Source organism: Dermochelys coriacea, chromosome 7 (genome assembly GCF_009764565.3).
Source record: "Dermochelys coriacea isolate rDerCor1 chromosome 7, rDerCor1.pri.v4, whole genome shotgun sequence".
NCBI classification, from domain to species: Eukaryota; Metazoa; Chordata; order Testudines; family Dermochelyidae; genus Dermochelys; species Dermochelys coriacea.
In genome coordinates this window covers 1,210,365-1,229,385 of record NC_050074.1, presented here as the reverse complement: position 1 = coordinate 1,229,385, position 19,021 = coordinate 1,210,365, and the positions used below count along the sequence as shown (strand labels likewise).

Below are 19,021 nucleotides of genomic sequence, written 5' to 3'. Positions count from 1 at the left end.
GGGGTGCATGTCAGGAGCTGCGGGAGGAAGTTGTGCTGTTGGAGAGGCTGAGCAGTACACACCATATCAGGCACAAGGAAGGAGGCCCTGAGGAAGGATGAAGTGGAGCTTGAGGAACTGAGGGCTGCTGTGGGGGAAGTAGTCCAGGGAATTGTACACGTCATGTTTCTAAAAGGTCAGCTACCATAGCTGATACTATTAGGGTCCCTGGGCTGGAGCCCGGAGTAGAGGGTGGGCCTGGGCTCCCCCCCTCCACCTTTGCCCCCTGTTTAATCACTGAGACTGGAAGACAACAGAGATTGTGCAAGGAAGGATAACTTCTCCTCACCTCCCTCGCTGGCTTATGATGAAAATGGCCCAGTAGACTGTGACCCTTGTCTCTAGAGAGAAGGGTTAGGTGGAGGATCACAGTGAGCCTCTGAGGCTAGCAAAATCCGCCAGGAAACGTGAGACCCACCGAGGCAAGGGCAGAGCTTTGTCACACCATGTTCCTGTTTAATAAACCTTCTGTTTTCCTGGCTGGCTGAGAGTCACGTCTGTCTGCGGAGTTGGGGGGCAGGACCCTCTGGCTTCCACAGGATCCCACCTGGGCGGACTCGCTGTGGGAAGCGCATGGAGGGGCAGAGGATGCTGAATGCTCAGAGGTCAGACCCAGGAAGGTCGAAGTTGTGGAAGCTTCTTGCCCTGGAGACAGTCTGCTCCGAGAGAGGACGCTCCCCTAGAGTCCTGACTGGCTTCTATGGAGCAGTTCTAGAGCATTGCCCGGGGACTCCGTGATAAGCTCCAAATAGGATGCTGTATCCAAAAGGGCTAATGTGATCCTGGGATGTATAAAGAGGGGAATCTGGAGGAGGAGCGGAGATGTGATTTTGCCTCGTATTTGGCACTGGTGCGACTGCCACTGGGATCCTGGGTTCGGTTCTGGTGCCCACAATGCCAGGAGGATGTTGATAAATTGCAGAGGGCTCAGACCAGAGCCAGGAGATGATGAAAGGACTGGAAACCTGCCTTGTAGTGACAGATGCAAGGAGCTCAGTCTGGTTAACTCCCCCACGAGCCGGGCCGGCCTGAGTGAGCCCAGTCTGTCAGTGTTCCTGTGTCGGCAAATATTGAATAATGGGCTCTTCAGTCTAGCAGAGGAAGGTCTAACATGATCCTGTGGCTGGAAATTCAAGCTAGATGAATCAGAGGGGAAACAAGGGAGGGGAATTAACTGTTGGGACAGTCTCCCCTCCCAGGGGTCGTGGTGGATTCTCCATCCCTGGAGCTTCAGAACTGAAGACTGGACGTTTTCCTAAAGGATCTGCTCTCGGCGATTGGACAAGATGATCACAACGATCCCTTGTGGCCTTGGACTCTGACAGATGGCTGCCCCCATGATCCAGAGCACGAATGTTTCTCCCGCCTGACTGTGACATTCCCACAGGAGCTCGGCCCCTGCAACAGCTAGTGCCAAGGGAAAAGCAGAGCAGGTGCCAGGATCCCATCCCCATAGCCTGCCTTGTGAGACCCCCAGGGAGGGGCAGGATCTGCTTTGGCCGGACATGGGGCAGCTGCTTCCTTGCCAGCACACCAGCCTCAGGTGTGGGAGGGAAGCAGCATACTAGGCCCTGCGGGCTACATGATGTGGGTTTCTAGGCTCCTCTGTGGCAGACCTCAGTCCTTGCCGGGCAAGAGTGCAGTGGCCCAGTGCGGGCATCCATCTCCCTTGGCCACGCCAGTGTGAGCACGCTCTCCAGCCCACTCCTCGGCTTGCTGGCCGGGGCTGGATCTGGAGCTACGTGGGCAGTGCCCAGGACCCCGAAGGTGTACCAGCAGGGCACGCTCCCCTGCCACAGGGCCGCCGATGCACTAGTTTGCAGGGTCCTCACTCTCTTTTCTATCGGAGCTGGGTGGGGATCAGCCAAAGCCGCAGGTCAAGAGCAAGACCCTGCAGCTCCTACAGACCCAGAGCTGCCCCTTGCCCCCATGGCAGGTCCTTGGAACCTGTACTGACCAAGCCTGAGACCCAGAGGGGCCAGTGCTGGGGCGAGACTTGCCCCAGCCCTGCCTCTTCCTCCTTGTGAGGACAGAGGAACCATGGCTCAACGTTGGGCCGGAATCCAGAAAGCCCTGGGCCAGTCACCTCCTTAGAGGCCGGTGCAGCGTACCTCAGCTGGCAGGGGACTCGAGGGCAGGGGTCTCCCTCACAGACTCCAGGCAAGGGTCAGCACTCGAGCCCTGTGGCCTTGGCTGGCTGGGAGGGGAATGCAAGCAGAAGGACATGGCCAGGCGCCCATCATTCTGCCTGGGCTGCCAAGAGCGCGGAAGGCAAAGCCCCATCCCTGGCGAAGGAGCCACGCTGCAGTGCGGAGCTCAGGCTGCGAAACCCGTCCCAGGCCAGCCTGCAGTGCGCAGAGCCCCCGCCTCGCTCCGGATGCGCCGGGGCTCACCCAGCAGCCAGCAGGGGCTGCGCAGAGGTGGTCTGGGACGGGGGCGCGGCCAACAGCGGGCTCTACTCTGGAGCCAGGGTGCTGCATTTGCAGCAGGTGGGTGATGGCCAGGTCTTTGCCATCGCCTGCCCTGGGGCCCTCTCACCCTACGCCAGACTACTCGCCTGGGCTGCATCGGGCGGGGGCGCAGCGCACAAATCTGGACAGAACGCCATGCACCCCGCACCATGCTGAGCGACCCGCCTCCGTCCTGGGGCGCAGACCACTGGCACAGCACCACTCTGCACATCAAAGTCCTCCTAGCTCAGCCCACAGCTCTGCTGACATCCCTCACTGCCAGCCCCAGCCCGGCATGTCCCGCGTTAGCAGGGCTTCTCTCCCACCCCAGCCCAACGCGCACATGCTCGGAGCCCCAGTTCCCCACCTGCCTGGGCGAGCTCTGCCCCAGCTCTTGGCAGGCCCTGTTCTCAGTGGAGCTGCAATGTAGGGCAGGGCTGGCTCTGCCATGCCGCTGTCAGGTTCACGCAGAGCGGGGGATCATTCGCTATAAGAAGTGGGGCCAGCGGGCTGCCTGCAGAGCCATGAGCATGGGCTCCCTGCAGGCTGGGCAAGAGCATGGGCGCAGTCCCTGCCTCAGCGTGAGGAGCAGCTTGGTAGGGGCAGCCCAAGGACGGCTGAGCAGAGTGTGGCACACAGTGGTGCGACTACGGCAGAGATGGGAGATCTGGTGCCAGTTCCCTTGGCGAGTCATTCCCTGGTGCAGAGAAAGGAGACGGGCACCGCACGGTTGGAACAGCCCTGCTTTATTAATACGGTCCATACATTACACAACGGAGGGCCTTTTGCTGCCATCCTGGCAGGAACTCCCCACCCCGGGTCCAGCGCTGGGCATGCTTTCCCCAGGTAGCTGCAGGGAGACTGGCCCCACCTCCCACCAGCTCGTTTTGGACTCGGCTGGACTGTGGCAGACGCTGAGCCCACACGGGCTGTGGGACTCCCAGCCGGCACATGGGGGCGAGCGGAGGTGCGGGGTGGAGCAGGCAGGCTTGCTGCACACTGGGGACTATTAGTCATGAGGCCACAGCCAGCAGGCCAATCGTCAGGGAGGCAGCCAAGTCCAGCGGGCATGAGCCCAAACAACTGCGTGACAGGGCCTGTGCCCATGTGAGGATCCTGAGGCCAGCCTGCCAGCAACCTCCGGGCTGCACCATGCCTGGAGCCATGGGCACACAGGACCCAGCATGCCAGGAGCAGAGCCCACAGCTAGCAAGGTGGAGCGCCAGGCTCAGCAGGAGATCGCTCTGCAGTAGAGGGGACCCACGCAGGGAGGCCTGGCATCAGTCCCAGCCTAACTACTGCTTGGGCAAGGCCTGCCCGAGTCCACGCGCACCACCCCCAGGGCTGGCAGCCCCAGCAGCGATCCGACCTCCCAGGCTAGGAGCATGTTCCAGGCCCAGCTGCGCTCCGCTGGTCCACCATTCCAGCTGCTTGCACCCCAGAGCACATGCTGCCGGAGGGCAGAGTGGCCTGGAGAGTCCCCGCTCCCCAGGAGCCGGACGGAGCCTGGCCGAGTATTCTGCAGAGCGGGATCCTGCCACGAAGGCTGCCCAGTGAGGTCTCCATGGTTGCGAGCAAGCCTGGGTGTCATGGCAGCGGGGCTCACTCCAGCACCTACCTGGAGAGGTGTCCCCATGCCCTCGGTGCAGAGCAGCCCTTGCCAAGGTGGCTGGAACTGTTCAGGGCTAGGCTAGCCACTGCCGCAGTGGAGCCCAGCTGCCCCTCAAGGCCTATCTTAAGCGGTTCTGGGAGATGAGGGGGTAGAAGACGTTTAGGAAGAGTGCCACAATGGCTGCCATGGTGCCCAGCACAATGTATCGGAGGCAGCCTTCGTCAGGGTGCTGCCGGGCGGCCTGGCTCGCCTTCTGGCCACGGGGCCTGCAGGGAGTCTTGGCATGTCTCCTGCGAGCCTTGGGCTCCTCTTCGGCCTCCAGTTCCTGCCAGATCAGAGAAGCCTGCGATGTGGAAACCTGCGTCAGCACTTGGGGAGAACATACCAAGCAACCCGCCTCGCCATCCCCCACCAGGCGCAGCTTGGCCATCGAGCAGCCAGCCAGCACCCCCCAGCCACCAGTACTCGCAGCTGCCCCTGGCTCTTCACAGCCTGTGATCCGGGCAGGCAGCGGGCCCCACGCCGTCTCCCCTCCCTGGGTTCCAGCAGCAGGCAGAGACAGGCACTAGGCAAGGGCAGCACCTCAGTGGGCTCGGGGGCGAGGCTGGCTTTGCAGGACGGCATCTCCCAGAGCCCAGCAGTGACTGAGTAATCCTAGAACAGCAGCTCCAGGAGCGCGGGGCACAGGCGCCAGCCAATCACAGCCCAGATACAAGAGGATCAGTCAGACGACAGCCAGTCAGAGCCCAGCTTTTGCAGGCAGGAACCAAGGATCAGTCAGACGACCGCCAGTCACAGGAGGATTCTTCCCGGGGATGGCCAATTAAAGCCGCAGGAGAACTTGGAGCAGCCCATCACAGTTCGGTTTCTACAGGTATGTTTCACCGAGTGCCCAGGACGGTGGAGGTGACCCGGGGGAGCAGCCTGGTGACTCCTGCTGCTTGCAGATGGGAATCCGAGCAGCCGTGTGCCGCCCCGCTGCAGGCAGCCAGGAAGCTGAGAGAGCAGGTGCCGGGGATCCCCTGCATGCCGCCCCAGCGGGCACCTTACGCTGCTCCCCTGCCCTGCCTCCAGCTGGTGAGTGGTTCCCTGGCCGTCGATGATCCGCAGAGGGATGACAAGTTCCTCTCCATAGCCGCTGCTGCGCGCACGGATCTGGGCCTGCTCAGCACAGGGGCCGCGCAGCCAGCCTGACTCCCGCCTGCGCTCCTGCAGCAGCTGCTCCAGGCCCCAACCACAGAGGGGCAGCGGAGACCAGCGCTGACTGTGACAGCCCCACGCGAGGAGCTGGTGTGAGCTAGAATCAGCTGGGTGAGGAATCAGGCAAGGAGCCAGCCTGGCATGGGGTGTGCCGGGCGCCAAGCCAAGCAGGTATCTGGAAAGCACCCCTCCGAGACCACGCAAGGCTGGGGAGCAGCAAGAGCAAGTGGCCAGCAGCCTGGCTGAATGGCGCCATCTCCTGGCATGGACGGAAGTGGTGCAGGCCGGCGGAGTCATACGGGGCCGGCGGGTCTTTGGGCAGTGCACAAGCCAAGAAGGGGAGCCTGGGGCCATGCCTCCTGCTGCTAACGTGAAGAGCTGCAGCACTGGCTGCCCCTCCAGGGGCGTGTAACTCTGTCTCCCCAGCACTGTGCTAGGCAGGCTGACTTCTCCCTGGGCTGCTTTCAGCCTTCCCTGCAGGCCCCTCCATCTCCCGCCCTGCTGAGCCCTCTCCACAGCTGGCTCGCCAGGGATTCAGGCTCCGTAACTCTCACAGGGACCTTCTGGGCTCCCCGCAGCGCAGCCCTCAGGATGGAGGGGCCCTGCTGCCTCCTCACCTGCCCCACCCCTTGGCTCTCCCCAGCTCCAGGCTTTGGGCCTCTCACGATGCACCTTCACTTGTCCTGGACCCTTTAGACCATGGTGCCTGCAGACCAGCACCCCCTGGCTCTGTCCCAGCCTGTGGATGCACCCCACATTCTCCCTCAAAGCCCGGCTTTCTTCACCACAGCCTCCCGAGGGGAGAGAGGCTGCCCGGAGTCCCCGGCAGACAGGCAGGCGACCTGCACTGCTCCAGCCCGCACACAGGTACCCTGGCCAGGGGCAGTGCCCGAGCAGCTCCCTGCAGCTCTCACCTGACTGGCGGTTGCCTCCGTGGTGGAGGCCATGTCTGGCCGGTGCTCCGGGGGGCGCCCCTGCAGGGGTCTCTCCACGGGAGAGTTCCGCCGGCGGTAGAAGAGGACGTACGCGTATCTCGTCACCACCTGGCTCTCGTCCACCGTGGTCACCGTGCTGTCGTCAAAGAGCCGCCAGCCTGCGGGGAGAGGAGAGCGGGGTCAGCGCATGGCCCGCATAGCCGCGGCTGGACAGGGTGCGGCCCGGCCCGGCTCCTCACCCACGTCGCTGCGCTGGCTGTTCTTGTCGCTGGGCAGCCGGGCGTAGGCCGTGTAGTGCCCACCAATCATCCCGCCGTAGTGATTGATCACCGCATACAGGTCGTACATGGGCTGCTGCTGCTCCTCCTTCTGCCCAATGCAGAACTTGCTCAGGTCCAGGCTCCTAGGGAGACAAGGGAATCATGAGCTGCCGCTCCTGCCCCTGGCCCACCCCCCACCTCCAGCCCGCCCCCGGCCTGGCTCCTGTCTCTGGCCAGCCCTCCACCTGCCCCACGCTTGGCCTGGCCCCCAGCCTGCCCAAGCCTCAATGCTCCTGGGGACACGCTATCAGCCTGAGCTGGGGAAAGAGGCCCCAAGGCCCCAGCCCTTCCAGAGGCTGGGCGTGGCTGGCTCACCGGACCGGGAAGTCCACCATGTCGTTGATCTTGTCCCTCCAGATGAAGCTACGGAAGGAGAAGCGCTTGAGCTGGATGATGAGCACGTTGGGCAGGCGCCACAGCAAGAGCTGCTTGGAGGCCTCGCGATGCTGCTTGCACTTGGGGCAGTACCTGGGGGGACAGGGCTGGTTACCGCTGTAGGCTGGGCTCCTCCTGCCCCCTCCCCAGAGAGCCCTAGGCGAGGGCCCAGGCTTCTCAGGGCATCGAGGCTGCCTGGGTGCCTCCCCCCAGCCCAGCGGCACTGGCAGCCAGAGGCAGGCATGGGGCAGAGCAGCATAGCCCCACAGCATACAGTAACGGCCCTCCCCACCCTGCAGCCCGCTCACGGCTCAGAGCCCATCACCAGCCTCCCCCAGCCCCTCCTCACCACGCTTCCTCGGGCGCCAGCACTTCGGGCTTGGTGAAGAGGTTGAGGCACTGGCCCAGCGTGAAGTGGCCAGCCCTGGCTGCCTCACTGGCTGAGCCCGGGTCCTCCATGCACTCCAACTCCTTGGACTCCACCAGCACAAACTCCTTGAGGCGCTCGTTGTTCTTCCATACCAGGGCCAGGGAGCAGTCGTCCGTGAGCTCCAGCGGGGCATCGCCTGCAATCGCCAGGGGTTCAGACACCAGCCCCCCCGGTCCCGGCCCAGGGGCTCAGACACCAGCCCCCCTGGACCCCGCCACCGGGTCCCAGCCCAGGGGCTCAGACACCAGCTCCCCGGGACCCCCCACTGCTCCTGGCCCAGGGGCTCTGACACCAGCCCCCTTACACCAAGGTAGCCCCCCACATCCTCACCCCAGGGCCCAACCAGTAGCGGAGAAGGGGGAGAGCTGGCCTGGCACCAGGCTTTCCTCCCCCCCGGCTGGAAATTGGCAACCGATGGCTGCTAGCCAGGGCTACCACTCCCCTTCCCTGCAGCTGCCCCAGAGAAGGGAGGAGTGGCCAGCCCAGCTGGGGCTCCCAGTCAAACCTGTGCAGTGTGGCTGTGCCCAGGACCCAGGCCTCTCTGTACAGGTGCCAGGGTGTGCATATGGAAACCCGCTCAGGCAGGGCAGAACCTGCCCATTTGACAGAGGTATAGTGCGCGCCAGCCAGGAGAAGAACCAGCTCTGTGCTTCCTCCCCGTGCATGGGCACTGGGCCTCTGCCCTGTGGAGGGGAGCTCCGGCCGGGGCAGCCGCTAGCCAGCCAACAGGCAGGGGTGAGAGATCTCCGGGGAGGTTCCCCAGCTGAGCGGCCCAGGCAACCTGAACTGCGGGGCCCCGAGAGCTGGACAGGCCAGGCTCACCTTTCTCCTCCAGCTTGTGCTCTCGGCTGGCTCCATCGATCTTGTTGATGTAGAACTGGGTGGTGTGGGCACTGAGCGCGTTGGGCACATGCTGGTATCCAGGGATGGCAGCTGGGGTCAGGCAAAGACAGCCGCTCAGGGAGTGCTCAGCAGCAGGGCACATAGGGCACTTCCAGGGGGTCCATCTGGAGGGGAGCAGTTCTGCCACACTCCACGCCCCCCACCCCCAGAGGACTGTGGGTACCAAGCACTCCCTCTGCCAGGACAGATCACCACCATTCCCTGGTGGGACAGGAGCTACCCCGCAGCAGCCGAGGGCAGGGGAGCTCGGATAGGAAGAGTTTCCCTTTGCTCCCAGGCTGTCCTGCAGCAGGGCTGAGTGACAGGTGGCTGGGACAGGCCTCCTCCAGCCCTCATCCCTGGCTGGGCCAAAGCAGGGCAGAGCAGCGGGATGGGAAGGTGAGGGGCTCTGCTGCCCTACGAGTGCCTTGGGCAGCAGGAAGGGTTGCCATCCCCAGGGGCTGCCTGGAGAGCTCTGGGGCATCGCCTTGCAGGGAGTTGGCGAGCCCGGGCACTGGAGAGGCAGGCAGGGAGGGAGGGGCTGGCAGGGCAGCCGAGCAGCCCTGGGGCTCCTACCTTCGGGCTTGGGGCCTCGCTCATAGGACAGCTCCTTCTCCCAGCAGCCCTCGCCCGGTGCCTCCAGGGAGCGTTCAGAGCAGCCCGAATCTGAGCTGGGCACTGCGCTGGTGTCCCCCAGCTCAGGGTGCAGCTCCGGGGTGTGGGGGGGTAGCTGGGGCTCCTGCTGGTGAGAGGCCCGGTCCCCATCCCCTGCCTCTGGGGTGGGGGAGGCAGTTGCACAGCTACTCCTTGCAGGCAGGTCCAGCTTCTCGGGAGCAGGGCTGCAGGCCAAGCTGGAAAGGAGGCTGGAACACACTGACCGAGTACCTTGCAGGAGGGAAGAGCCGTCAGGCTGCGAAAGGCAACTACGAACTGAGCTGCTGCGCCCAGAAGAAGCTCCGCATGTCCCCATCAGAGCACACGCACAGCTCGCTCCAGGCCAAGCCCCTGTTCAGTCCCGAGAGCGCAGAGCCCCCGGCCAGCGGAATTCTGTCCTGTCGGAGACGGCGATGGCAGGGGCCACGGGCCAGGCCGCACAGACCCCCACGCTTTAGAGGCTGCAACTCCCCTCCCCCCCTCTCTGCCAGGGAGAGTTCAGTGACCGGCCTCGCTAATGGCAGCACGACCTGAGAACCTGTTGCAGAGGCGACTCGGCAGCAGGCGTTACTGTGTGGGGAGCTGCCCAGCCGGCGCCTTCGTGGTGCCCACGGCTGCCCTTACCTCGCGTAGCCCTCCAAGAGCTGGGCCAGGCGGGAGTAGGTGAGGCGCGACTCCGGCACGCTGATGAGGAAGGGGAAGCCGATGTTCTCGGGGCGGCACAGGGCTTTGTGATCTGGCCAGTGCGTTTTCTGACATCCCCTGTAACATACAGCCCGCTGAGTCTCTCCAGGGCCCTCTCCACAGCCTGCCACTGCCCCCAGACAAGCCAGCGCCCACCCCCGCCCCTCTGGGCACATGCGCCAACTCACACGTTGCAGTAGCCCACGCGGTAGCACCTAGTGCAGCGCTTCAGCTTCTCGTCCTCTGACTGCTGCTTCTTCTGGCAGGCTGCGCACTTGCTGATGGGGACGCTGGGCACCTGGGGACGCTGAGGGAGAAGGTTACCCAGTGGCGTGCTGCCTCACAGGGGAAGGATCCTTGCAGCACAGTCACCACGGAGCTGTGGCCAGGGAGGTGAGTGATCCCAGCATACACTGTGGCCCCCGCCCGCCGCTGGGGAATCACAGACTGGGAGGTGTAGTGCAGGGCTTCACACAACACAGGTTTTGGTGGCCTCAGAGTGCGGTTACCAACTCTTACTGGTGGCTGCACTGACACGTTCCTAAAATACTTCATCAACTTTAGGAAACCAATCAATATACACATACACGTGTCCAATTCATTTCTGTTGGGGGTTTTGCAGACTCGATAATAAAAATAACACAGAGTTGTCTATATTTTTACTGGACCTGAACAGAACAGAAACAAAAACGGTGTTTGGCGCATTCTTATCTTTTCTGTTGTTGTTTCTTTTGCCTTTTTGGTGACAGGTGGTTGTCTGCACCACAATTTGGAAGTAAAGTTAAAAATGTGATACTTGCATGTTTGTTCATATCACTTTCACAACAAGCCCCTGGAGAAATAAAGCCCTGGATGAGGAGGTGAGGGGGTGGCAGCGGGGCCCAGAGGTGATGGTGGGGGCTGGTGCCTGCAGCCCTGGTGCCTGGCATTCTACCACCCAGGGCTGAAGCCTGAGCCCCACAGCCCCGGGGAAGGTGGGGGGAAACTCACCTTGCTCCTCCCTCCAGCTGGTTTCTCCTCAGAGGCTGCGCAGGACACCAACCCCAGCTGGCGGCCTTGAGGATGGGCTGCTGCTTTGTGTCTGTCTCCCCCCCCCCGCAATGCCTAGGAGAAAGGCCGCTGGTGGCCGCACTTGAAAAGCTGTGGTGCAGACTAGGAGCAGCCCTCGGGCTCACGGCAAGGTGCCAGCAAGCCCCATCTGCTGGGCAAGTGATCCTTTAGTAGGGCAGCTGGGCATTGGCCTTGCCCTCCCAGCTGGCACTGCCCACAGCTGTCTGTTCACAAGCTCGGCCCTGCCTGTGGCTGAAGGGACCAGTCTCCCAGTCCTCCCCCAGCCTGCATACCTGCTGGACCTGCAGCACCACCACCCTCTCCTTGGCCAGCTCTGGGGACAGCACCTCGAAGCACAGGAGCAGGTCAGTGGGGGAGACCGTGTCCAGCGAGTGGGATGGCAGGAACATGCGGTGGAAGCGGTTCTTGATCACCTGCCGGGGAAGCAAGGGAGTGAGGCCCTGCGTGCAGGCTGCCTGGCCCACCTGCTGGCATACGGGCCGGCCCTCCCCACTCAGCACCACTCGGCACGGCTGGGGGCACTCTCCAGCAAGCAGCTGCAGGTTGGCTCCAGCTCTCCTGGACGGGCCACCTGGCATGACTCCGCAGTGCCACAGGACAATACCCCGCGTGCACCAGGGCAGCCGCAAGCTCTGCAGGGAAGGGGGACTGGACAGACGGTGGCATTAGTGCACCAAGGCGCAAAGGGTGCAGTGCAGACCTGTGGCTGAGCCCACAGCCACTGTGCTCACCTCTGCCAGGCGCAGGTTCTCGGGCTTCACGCGCATGCTGTGGGCCACCGAGTCCAGCACCTCGGCAGCACTGGAGTTCTCCTTGCTGGTGCTGACGAGGAACTGCCGTGGAGAGAGAGGGCAGTCAGCCAGGCCCTGCCCAGCCCCACTCACCCCCCTCCCATGACCCCAGCCAGGAGCTGTGGCGCCTCGGTTAACGATGGGCTCCTGGAAAGGGCCCCCGAGAGTGCCCCCAGCCATCCCAGCTGGCCAGGAGCGAAGCCACATGGTGGGAGGGCTGGTCTTACCTTGACAGGTTTCTTGTGCGGCTCCTTAGCAAAGTAATAGACAGTCAGCACCTTCTGCTTCTGGGGCAGGGGCACCGGCAGGTACAGGAAGGGGTCAAACGTGATTGAAACCTGCAGTGCACAGGACAGAACAATCAGCTAGGGCAGAGCTGCCGCAGAGGAGGGGCCCTGCGCTGGAAGGCTCAGATGGCAAGGGGTGGAGGAGCAGGCAGATGCCCTGGGGTCAGATGAAGTGGCGACAACTGGGCACTGGGGTGGAAGGAGTGATGGAGGACCCCCCGGGATGACCAAGGAACCCAGTATCTCTGCTGGCAGGGCAGGGCAGAACAGGGCCTCCAGTGTGGCTGTGAGTCAGCGGGCTCCAGAGGGCTGAGGGAGCGGGCACCGCGTCCGGCCCAGTGACCCTGCAGCAAGCAGACTGTGCCCACCGCCCTGCGGACAGACGGCTGCTAGCTGGGCCCCGGGCCCTACCTTGGCGCACACCGGGCACACCAGCTTGGACTTGTACTGGCCCTGAAAGAGGTCCACGATGAAGGATCGTTTCTCATCTTGTGCCGCTGCCAGGCCTCCTCTGCCACCACCTGAGGGAGGGGAGACGTCAGTGTCCCGGCCCCACTGACCAAGGCAGCGCCCGCCCCCCGAGCAGCTGCATTCACCTCGTCGGGCCCGCCCGTCCGAGTCCACCGTCTCTGTGTAGGGCTTGTTCTGGATGCGATTCAGGTCCTCGTGCAGGCCGTCAAGAAGGAAGGCCATGAACTCCTGGGCATCGTGCTGGGCGTAGCCCGTGAACTGGCTGGCCTTGCTGGCCACGATTGCCTGTGGGCAGGAATGGTCACGAGCGCAGGCCCCTCGGCACCGCCAGGCTGGCTAGAGCTGGACAGCACCAGTTCTGCACCCGGGCTCAGTGCTGCGGGCACGCCTGCCACAGGCCCCAGGATATAGCAGAGCAGCTCCGAGGAGCCCAGCCCAGGGGCAGAGGGAAAGCCCGGTAGCCTCAGCTAGCTGGGCATTCCTGGATCCTGAGATCCCCAGGCCAGCAGAGACCATTGTGATCCCCTAGTCTGGCCCCGTGCCCAGCACAGGGCAGAGACCTGCCCCCTGTAGCCCCTAAAGCAGGGCTGTTAGCAAACACCCGCTCCCCACTGAACCATGGCCAGGGATGGAGAATCCTCCACCCCCGCAAGGAAACTGTTCTAATTCCCCTCCCTGTCCAAAATTGGCACCCGGATGTGTCTAGCATCAGCTTCCAGCCCCAGGGTCGGTTATCCCTTCGCTGCCCCTTGCCCATGATTTGTTCCCAAGTCGGCATGGACAGGCTGGGCTCCCTCACCCCGGCCCGGCTCGTGGGGGAGTTAACCAGACTGAGCTCCTGGCCTCTGTCACGACAAGGCAGGTTTCCGACATCATCTCCTGGCCCTGCTCTGAGCCCTCTGGAATTTTTCAACATCCTCCTGGCCTTGGGGGCACCAGAACCAGACCCAGGATCCCAGCAGCGGTTGCACAGAGGTAACAGAACCTCCCTCTACTCCTACTTGAGGTTCCCTTATTTACACAGCCCAGGATTGCATTAGCTCCACCGTCCACAGCAACACAGTGAGCACTCACATAATGCTGATTATCCCCCACGAGCCCAAGTCCTTTTCAGAGTTGCAGTTTCCCACAATAGAGCCCCCCAACACTGTTCCCAGATGGCTACGTTTACGTTTAGCTGTATTAAAACACGTCGCTTGCTTGCGCCCAATTTACCAAGCGACCTTGATTGCTCTAAAGCTTATGCTCTAATAAATTTGTTAGTCTCTAAGGTGCCACAAGTACTCCTTTTCTTTTTGCGAATACAGACTAACACGGCTGCTACTCTGAAACCAGATTGCTCTGCATCACTGACCTGCCCTCTGCAGAATTTACCACTCCCCCAATTTTCGGGCCATCGGCAAACTTCATCAGTGATTATTTGATGTTTTCTTGCAGGTCACTGATAAAAACGTTAACTAGCGAAGGGCCAAGAACTGCTCCCAGTAGGACCTGACTGGGGAAACACCCACCCGATGACTCCCCAGTTACAAGAGAGTTTGAGCCCTCTCAGTTAGCTGGCTTTTCAGCCATTTCATTTTATCGTGTTCTAAGCAGACTATCGTGCGGCCTTGCAGCATTCGACATCTATCATGTCAGCACTACTGCCTTCAGCAATCCACCTGCCCTCGCCTCAGAAAGGGAAACCCAGCTAGTCTGACAGTCTATTTCCCGGGAGTCCAGCTGAACTGGCACTAATGACATGACCCCACCAGACACGGGGGCTCCCCCCTCACCTTCAGCTTGGAGGGCTGGAAGGCGTGGTGCGTGCCCTTCCAGAGCGCCCTCAGGAGCACAGCAAAGCCGATGGCCAGGCGCCCCCCCGTCCCCAGCGGGTTGGTGTAGTTGATCTCAGCCTCAAAGGAGCGATCTGCAGGAGACACGCAGGACAGGGTGAACCAGGTCCCTCGCAGCAGCACCCTGGCCCCAGGGGCACAGCCACAGCCCCCTGCTCACCATGGAAATAGTCCCGCAGCTCCCGCGTGTTGGACAGGGACTGGATGACGCTGTTCATGAAGCAGGTGTTCCCCAGATTCACCAGCCCCGTGAAGCCCGGCAGACACACCTTCTTCTTTTCCTCCTCCTCCTCGTCCTCCTCCACACTCTCGCTGCTCACCGGGCTGTGAGTCATTGGCGGCACCATGCACATCGGCTTGGGCTGCCAAGGCCGACGGGAGAGAGGGACAGGCCTGAGTGGGGCCTCTCGCTGCAAGGAGCTCAGCTGGGGCAGGCCAGAGCAGCTGGGAGCTCCCCAAAGAGCCAGCACCCTGCCCCGCCCCCACAGCCAGCGCCCCCTGCTCCGCCCCCCACAGCCAGCATCCTGCTGGGAGCTCCCCCCCAGCCAGCACCCTGCCCTCAGTGCCTTGCGGGCAGGAACAATCCCTGCCCGTGGGAAGTGCTGCCTCTCGCAGAGCGGAAGGTGCTGTGGGAGGGTCTGCAGGTGCCTGGCGCTGAGCTCTCCCCTCAGCACTGGCAGTGAGGGATCTGAGTGCATCCCTCTGGCATCTGGGCCCCCGTGAATCTCGCCTGCTCACGCCAGCGTGCAAGTGCTCACTGAGGGGACATGCGGCTCCTGCTTCACTGTGACGTGCTCTGTGGCCGTCCGGGCCACGACACCCTCCAGGCCGCCGTCCTCTGCTCTGGGCGTCTCCTTCTCCCCTGCCCGAGCCTCCTCCTTACTGGACAGGGGGTGCTGGTTACTGCCTGGCTGGCTCTTATCCAGAGGGGTAGGGGCTGTAGGCATGGCAACCTTTGCACCACCCACTGCACCTTAAAAAGAGGGACAGGTGGGCCTGTGGTTAGCAGCCGTGTGGGCATGGGCAGAGCAACTCACGCTCCCATCCCCAGTCACTGTCTGGCACTCCACGGCCCACTGCAGGGCCCCCCCAAGCCCCGCCCCCAAGCTGGCAGGTCCCCCCCGGTCCCCTCCCCCAAAGCCAGCAGGGCCCCCAGCCGCCCGAGCTCCCCAGGCCCCTACTGAAGCTCCCTCCCCCACCCCAGCCTGCGCTGTATGTGGGTAGTGTCTCCCCCCAACCCGATCAGAGATGGGAACCGAGCCCCGCCCCGTAGAGGTAAGGCGAGGGGAAGCCAAGGAGCAGACCTCGTGCAGCTGGTGCTTCCAGCCCGCCCCAGCGCTGGCTGTGGCGTTTCTTCAGGCAGATGTTGATGCGGGAGACAGTGAAGTTGTACGTGCACTGGTCCGGCTCAATGAGGTTCCTGGGAGCAGGAGAGCAGCCTCAGGGCTGGGAGACACGAGCCAGGGCTACACCATGGCCAGTCCGCTGCGCTCCAATACAGCTGGGATCTCTGGCAGGGTACGTGGTCGGCAGCGTGGGGGCGCTGTGGGCCGGGCCAGCCTCCTGCCAGCTCAATGCTACCACTGACCTGCCCAACCCGAGTGGCAGAGTGATGGGGTCTGGTGTGTTGTCTCCAACATCGGTTAGGCTCTGCCTGCTCCCCCACTCCCCACCCTGTGGTGGGCTCTCTTCCCTGGGAGCGCATGCCAGGCAGCTTGCACCTCAGCAGAGGGCAGCACATACCAGGGCAGCGAGTGCAGCCAGCTGGGCGCTCTTGGGGCTCTGCGGCTCTTGTCTGCCCCGCTGGCCCAGCTGACAAGGGGATCTTGCAGGCCGCAGTGACTTCCCCCTGGTTCAGATCAGCGCAGACAGAGCTGCCTTGTGCAGTGCCATCCGGGGCAAGTGCTCTCCACCCCTTGATGCCCAAAGGGGCATTGCTTGCACAAGGCCAGGGGCAGTGGGGATGGAACCCGGGGTCCCGTCCCCATTCTGTGCCTGGCTGGAGGAGAGAAGGAGCTGCCCAGACGGGAGCGCCAGGATATTGAGGGGCCAGTGCCTGGTACCTGAGTTTCACCTGCCACCTGAATACTGTGTGGGGGCCGCAGCCAGGGTGCAGTCGCAGGAAGTTCATGTCACTGCAAGGACAGGAGAAGGTGATCAGAGGGCATGCGGCTGTGCCTGACCCCCGGGGAGCACCTCGTGTGCTGCAGCCCCCGCAGGGTGCAGCCGGGCCCAGCGCTCGGCAGTACCTGGTCCGGAACACCAGCGTGAAGTCCTGCTCCCGGAACAGCACTTTGGAGGTCTCCCTGTGGATCTCCTTCACGTAGATGTGCACCACCACTGAATCGCTACCCTTCTCGTACGAGTCGTTCTTCACCAAGGTCAGGCTCACCATGGGCTCTAGCTCTAGGACAGGACAAGGCCAGGTGGGGGCGCGAGGCGGCTGTGCCCTGGGAGCCCCTCCCCACCAGTGCCACAGGCAGACGGGCCCCAGGACTCAGAGGGGAGCCTGCCAGGCTGGGAGCTACAAGGCCGCAGGAGTCAGCTCTGTGGGCTGCTCTGGGCCCAGGCACCTGTTCACAGGATGGCAGCACCATCCCCCAGGGAGCCAGGCACCCTCGGTTCCCAGGCCGCTGGCCAGCAAGGAAACGGAGCAGGCTCCTGATAACAGGAGGGGTCCGGGGAGCTGCCGCCTAGCGCTCTGGTTCCCTTCCCCTCGGCACTTACCATCAGCTGCTGCATCCAGGGCAACATCCTCTTTGGACCAGTCTCTCTTCTCAGCGTCTCTGCCCAGCGGAGGGGAGGCAGGGGCCAGGACAGCCTCAGGGCCCTCTCCAAGGGCTGGAAGGCACTGGGAGGCGGCTGGCTGCAGGGATCTCTTCTCAGTGCAGGGCATCATGTGATGGGGGAAGCTCTCTGAAGGGGCAGCGAGTGGCTGCATCCCCACAAGCACAGGCTCCGTCTGCAACACTTCAGCCTTTTCATGCAGAGGGTGAAGGTGAGACATGGAGGGTCCACCTGAACTTGGGCCGACCCCCCTCCAGCCGTAGCTCTAGTCTACGGCCCTGAATGGCCACTCTACCAGCTCGGCCCCAGCCTCTGCCAAGCAAGGGGAGCCTCCTCCGTTCCCACGTGCTCTGCCCCCCTGCACTCACTCTGCACTGCAGAAGTGACGGGTTTCCTGGGGCACAGGAGGGACCCTAGGGTGTGCTCCAGGGCTCCTACCCACACAACTGCCAAGGGGCAGAGCGCTGCGCCAGGAGCGGGGGAGGAAGAGCTCTGTTCCTGTTGGGCAGGCACCTTCCCTCTGCCCAGAGACCAGAGCCAGGCAGCCACTGGGCTCTGGAGTTCCTCGGTCCCCGGGTGCGAGCCTAGTAAGCCAGCCAGCTGTCAGGGGCCAAGAGATTGCTTGGATCTAGCCCCCTGGGAGCCATGACACCCAGCCCCCTCACAGCACCTGTCCCAGGGCGCCCGCCTCGGCCCAGACAGAGAACCCAAGCCAGGACTCAAGCGAGCAGCCCAACATCCTGAGTCTGTGGCAGGCTGGGCCTCCCTGCTCTCATCCTCCTGCTGCCATGGAGCCATGCCCCAGCCCAGCCAGTAGCATCACTGGGAGCCTGCGAACCCCAAGAGAACAAGGGGTTCCAGATCCTCCGGAGAGGGAATGGGGCAGGACAACACCTGTGAGGGGGGCAGCAGGCTCCCCAGTGCCCCCACTTACCTTCACCAGAGACGAGGTCAGGTCCGTGGTAGCATCGCCGTGGGCTGCTCGGCTATTCTGCCGGCTGCCCCCTCTCCCGCTGGGTCCCTTGCCAGGCTCCAAGGCCCCAGCAACCTCGGCATTTGGCTCCTCCTCCATCAGAGCCACCTTGAGGTACCCGGCCCTCTTGGCACTGGGCCCAATCTGCAGCCCGGGGCTGGCCAGGCTCTTCCCTTCTGGGGCCTCACCCCTCCCTGGAGCTCGCTTCGAGTTAGGGAACTCCCGTTTGCTCCTTGCCGGCTCCTTGGGGGCAGCCTGTGCGGGCAGGGGCTGTTCCTTCCCGTTTTCCTGGCTCATGGCCCCCTTGGCTAGCTCCTTGGATCCGTCCTTCTGCTTCTTCTGGGAAAGATAATGGGGACCGTTGGGACAGCTGCACAGCCAAGGCACTGGGCCAAATGGGGCCCTCCCCTGGCCACAGACACGGACCTGCACCAGCCTTGCAGCTTGCGGGCTCGGGGACACTGCCAGCACCAGGCAGAGGCACGGCCAGCTTCCCACCAGCCAGGCCCTCTGTCCGCAGGACACACAGAGATGCCCATGGTGCCCACCCTCCCCTCCCAGCCCAGGGGAGCTCAGCTGGGCCTCTCCGTCCACGGGACGCACCGGGACACCCATGGTGCCCTCCCAGCCCAGGGGAGCTCAGCAAGGCTGCTGCCCAGGCAAGGCAGCCCACAGAGCAGGGGGCGAAGGGTGAGCTCAACTCCCTCTCCCCTCATCTCCAGTGGGCCCTGCGGCAGGTTCGTGGGCCTAGAGAGGTGCGTGACCCGGGCCTGCTGCAGCCTTACCAGGAGTGAAGCCCAGGTGTGCAGGGGGATCTTCTTCTGAAGCACCAGCTGCAGGAAGTTGCCCTTCTTGCCCTGGACTTTGCTGCAGGAGCTCTCGATCTCCCCGTAGAACTCGCCACTCCACTGGCGGCCATCTGTGGGCACAAACGGGGACCTCACAGCTGGGGTGGGCACAGGCAGGGGCTCTGCTCAGGGGGGCCTAGTGCCTCCAAAGAGGCTCCGGACACAGCTTGGGCCTTCAGTGCCCCCTGCCGGGGACTCTGCCAAAGGTGCTGCAGCAGCGAGCCGGCTCCCTTTGGCCGCTGGCCGGCACAAGACAGCCTTTGCAGAGGGGCTGAGTGGCTCTCAGCCATCGCCAACCCCATCTCCGCATCACCCCGGCCCCGTTGCCTGCTCCCGCTCAGTCCTGCCAGCATAAGCCACGGGGAAGAATTCTGCCA

General features: G+C 63.4%; 1 protein-coding gene across 1 annotated transcript in view; it reads right to left on the bottom strand.

Annotated features, from left to right (window-relative positions):
- Positions 1-2,430: 2,430 nt before the first annotated feature.
- USP19 (ubiquitin specific peptidase 19) overlaps positions 2,431-19,021 on the bottom strand; it is a 28,679-nt gene continuing 12,088 nt past the window's right edge. The window contains 26 exon segments of the mRNA XM_038408941.2: positions 2,431-4,444; positions 6,216-6,394; positions 6,476-6,639; positions 6,872-7,024; positions 7,281-7,497; positions 8,184-8,294; positions 8,820-9,079; positions 9,081-9,128; positions 9,522-9,659; positions 9,770-9,888; positions 10,925-11,065; positions 11,384-11,485; positions 11,671-11,781; positions 12,142-12,206; positions 12,209-12,251; positions 12,327-12,335; positions 12,337-12,486; positions 13,977-14,110; positions 14,197-14,398; positions 14,795-15,009; positions 15,341-15,456; positions 16,100-16,171; positions 16,286-16,442; positions 16,764-17,013; positions 17,758-18,135; positions 18,582-18,715. Coding sequence (XP_038264869.1) covers positions 4,220-4,444; positions 6,216-6,394; positions 6,476-6,639; positions 6,872-7,024; positions 7,281-7,497; positions 8,184-8,294; positions 8,820-9,079; positions 9,081-9,128; positions 9,522-9,659; positions 9,770-9,888; positions 10,925-11,065; positions 11,384-11,485; positions 11,671-11,781; positions 12,142-12,206; positions 12,209-12,251; positions 12,327-12,335; positions 12,337-12,486; positions 13,977-14,110; positions 14,197-14,398; positions 14,795-15,009; positions 15,341-15,456; positions 16,100-16,171; positions 16,286-16,442; positions 16,764-17,013; positions 17,758-18,135; positions 18,582-18,715 — 3,893 coding nt within the window. The 3' untranslated portion in view covers positions 2,431-4,219.